We start from the raw sequence: 4,082 nt of genomic DNA, 5'->3' as shown, positions 1-4,082 counted from the left end.
GGCATGTTTTCCCAGACGGGAGGTCTGAGCTTGAATTGGCAAATGAATTTGCTGAATTCTTTGAGTCAAAGGTTGCCTGTTTACTTTGTAACTTCACAACTGATGTTTCTTGCCCCTATCCTTACTTTCCTGATTTTCCTTTCTCTAAGTTCTTGCAGTTTAGGCCAATTTCACTCGATGCTTACAAAACTATGTTCATTAGTTCTGGCTGCTCTTATAGCAGTAACGATCCTTTTCCAATAAATGAGGTGATCGACGCCCCGAACATAGATAGGTTATTGCAGTTGCAGCTTCGAATAGTCAACTTGAGTATTACTAAGAGCTTAGTCCCGTCCTCCGAAAAAGTTGCTATCATTAAACCATCTCTTAAAGGATCCCTTGATCATCAAGAATTGAAATCTTACAGACCCATTTCTAACTTGTCTTTTTTGTCAAAAATGATCGAGACTTCCGTTTTATATCAACTCAGTCAGCACTTAAAAGTAATTGGAGCTATTCCTGAAGATTAGTCGGCTTATCGGAAATTCCATTCTACTGAAACAACTCTTTGTGCCATAATAAATAATTTGTTAGGTTTCTCTGATGACAGTAAATGCAGCTTGCTCATTCTCCTAGATCTAAGAGCTGCTTTCGATACAGTGGTTCATGACGTGTTGATAGAGGATATGACTGCTATTGGGATCGATGGGGATGCTCTTAAATGGTTTAATAACTATTTATCGAATAGATCTTTCAAGGTGAAGGTTAAAGATAGATATTCTGATAGTAGAAAGCTCACCACGGGTGTTCCACAAGGAAGCGTACTTGGCCCGGTTCTTTTTAGTATTTATACAATCGAGTTGTCTTGGATATTCAAAATACATGGCGTTCAATGTAAATTTTTTGCTGATGACACCCAGTTCTATTTAATAGTGGATGACATTATTGAAGATCAAGCTGTTATTGATAGACTTATGGCAGATGTTTCGAAGTGGATGCAAAAGAAAAAGCTGAAACTAAATGAAAATAAAACTGAATGTATTCTAATTGGCACTAAATATAGCTTAAGAAGGTTTGATAACGTTAATAGCATCCCCATCAATAAGGGAAATATTTTATTAGCTGATAAAGTCAGAGGTCTCGGGGTAGTAGTTGATGGTTCTTTGACATTTGATGAACATATTAACAATGTGGTTAGGACCGCAAATTATCATCTGAGGAATATCTCATCCATTAGAAAATATCTTAATGAAGATGCCACTAAGCTGCTAATTAATAGTTTGGTAGTTAGTAGAGTAGACTATTGTAACTCGTTGTATTACAATTTACCTAATTATCGTCTTAAGAAACTTCAAATGATTTTGAATAGAGCTGCTAGACTAATTGTTGGTATATCCCCGCGAGAACATATTACTCCAACCTTAATTAAATTACACTGGTTACCAGTCACAGCAAGGATTATTTTTAAACTTTGCGTCTTAACATATTAAGCTATTAACACGGGAGAGCCATTGTATCTTAAAGGTTGCCTGAAAAGATACGTAGTAGGGCCTGGTGTTCATACACGCCTTTCCTGTGATGATTACAGACTAGATGAGCCTCGTGCAACGAACACTCTTGGTACGAGAATTTTTAAGCACTGCGCTCCTAGATTGTATAATCAACTTCCGGCATCAGTTAAGTGCGCTGAAAATATCTTTCAGTTCAAAAAGCTATTGAAAACCCATTTATTTTCACTCAGCTATAACATTGAGACAAATGCAATTAACCCTCCTTACATTACATAGACTTTTAAATTTTTAACTGTAATATAAGTGATTTGGAAATCCCGCCTGAACGCTTAACAGCGAAAGCAGGGATACTTGATAAACCGTCAGACATAGACATAGATATACTTCAGCTTTAAACATATTATTTTTCCATTGCATTTTCTTTTTCTAATTTCAAAAATAATTTGGAAGAAGTTGGAAAAAACAAGGTTTGAGTATGTTTGATTATATTTTCGAGAAGAGTTCCAAAATTTATAAATGAAACAGATATACATGACTGTCTAATTACATATTTTTCGCTAACCACATTCATCAGACTAATTGTTTACAGTAAAGAGTTTTGGGTATGCTTCAGGCATCTTAGAAATCAAACACTATCCTCAACATAAGTACTGTTTCCAGTAGCTTCGACTTTCTCAAGATTCTTTTTTTCAATGAATTAAGTATGGTTCCTAGTGCTCCGATGATTATTGGCACTATTCCAACTGTATATATGGCAAAGTTTACTCATTTCAATCCATAGGTCTTGGTACTTTTCTATTTTTTCTATTCAGGTATCTTCCCACGGTACTGAGCGTGATATCTTATTTTTTATCTGGTCGACCAAAGTGAAGTCTGGTCAATGTTCTTGTATCACCCAGTTCGTCCTTATATGTACTATACTTGCTTAGTTTGGTCCTTTTCTACCACAGCATCAGGTTGATGTTCGCATCATTTATTATCGCATGGTATTTTTTTTTTTTTTTATATAGATTTAAATGAACGAGTTCTGAAAATTCACTAGAGATGTGGTAACCATTTTCAATTCATATTATACTCTTCTATAGAGGAAATATTTTCCGTTGTATTTCTCGTCTTGACATTACTCATAATTATGCCAAACTTTCAAGTTAATATCTAATCAGAGTACTGACCGTATTAGATAAGTAAAAGAAAAAGGACTCTTCATTCAGCTGAATCCATCATCTGTATTATGTTGATAATTACCAAGAAAAAACACTGCTAACAGGAATATTGCCAAGCGAAACATTGAATTACTTAAATTCGATTATAGGTGTTAAAGATCTTAAGAATTCTCGGGAAATCTTTTATCAAAAGGCAAGATAAAATGCAGTAAGTTTATTTACATTGGCAGTTTAACATAACTTTCATTATAAGATATTCTATAGACATTTTAATTTGGGGCAGCAACATCAATATTGACAGCTTCGGTAGTGAGATTGTGGAATCACACTATTTGAATAAAAATTTCCAGGCGTGTTTTAGTCTTATATCCATAATTATTTGTTTGTTTATCTTATATTTCATTTTTTATTTAAATAAGATCTCTATCCTGGCCAAGTCAATCAGCCATTTTTTTTTATATCTATAAAGCATTACTTAGAGTTTAAAATACTATACTTATCGCCTTGTTCCTTCTTTTATCTGAAAAAATATGTCTTACATAATGGCGAGTACAAAATTGAGGTTAATAATTATATCATTGTCTGTTTTGAGTCCTACAAGAGTTAAATCCTATTAAAGGCTCTAAAACGACTTTATATGCATTTTATTTTCTTTCTTCTTTTTTGGAGGGGGTGGCGGGCCGGAATCACGTTCCAATACTATTGCAAGGAACTCTCACAGTTCTTGGTAGTAAAGTCCAGTAATACCAAACTTGAAAAGTCAACTGGTAGACCATTTGTAAAGTTCAACAGGATAGCAAAAAAAAAAAGAAAAAAAAAAACTTGAATTAATATAGATAGTAATAAGAATAATTGGACAAAAATTATAAATAAAAAAGATAATTGGTGAACAATGAACTAAATTTGATTGTAAATAAAACTTTTACTGCAATTAACTTTGATATTTATAAAGAGTGCAATAAATATAAAAATATATTCGAGAACATATAAAATACATTCAATTCTGAAGAGTCCTATAATAAAAAGGATTTTCCCCATTAAGAGATAATCATGAAATTTAAGCTCTAATTGCTGATGATTGATGCAGTAATCACCAAAATTATCCAAGCATGTAAACAGGAACAGAGGTATGAATCCGAAAATGAAATCTTAATTATTTTTATTCTTCTTTCCAACATGGTATACGACTTCAGATGCAACCTGTGTCCAGTAAATTTGGAATAACCGTAAACTTGGACGTCAGTTTTGTGATAAGGCGAAATCCAAAGAACCTATAGAAATTTGTCGCTCAGTTTTAGGTCAGTTAAGGACGGAAATATGCAAGAGGTAATTATTATTTAGTCAAAATAGAATATACATATACTTTGGTTCGTCATCATATCGGTCCAGTGGTCATGAAATATACTTTGATTTTATACAAGGGAATTTC

General features: G+C 33.2%; 1 protein-coding gene across 1 annotated transcript in view; it reads left to right on the top strand.

The window, feature by feature from the left end:
* Positions 1-509, top strand: part of LOC137617434 (uncharacterized) — a 1,230-nt gene extending 721 nt beyond the window's left edge. Inside the window, exon 1 of the mRNA XM_068347459.1 lies at positions 1-509. This exon is cut by the window's left edge and continues 721 nt beyond it. Coding sequence (XP_068203560.1) covers positions 1-509 — 509 coding nt within the window.
* The last annotated feature ends 3,573 nt before the right edge of the window (positions 510-4,082 follow it).

This window comes from Palaemon carinicauda, chromosome 23 (genome assembly GCF_036898095.1).
Source record: "Palaemon carinicauda isolate YSFRI2023 chromosome 23, ASM3689809v2, whole genome shotgun sequence".
NCBI classification, from domain to species: Eukaryota; Metazoa; Arthropoda; class Malacostraca; order Decapoda; family Palaemonidae; genus Palaemon; species Palaemon carinicauda.
The sequence above is the reverse complement of the archived record's forward strand: the minus strand, read 5'-3'. Positions and strand labels throughout refer to the sequence as shown.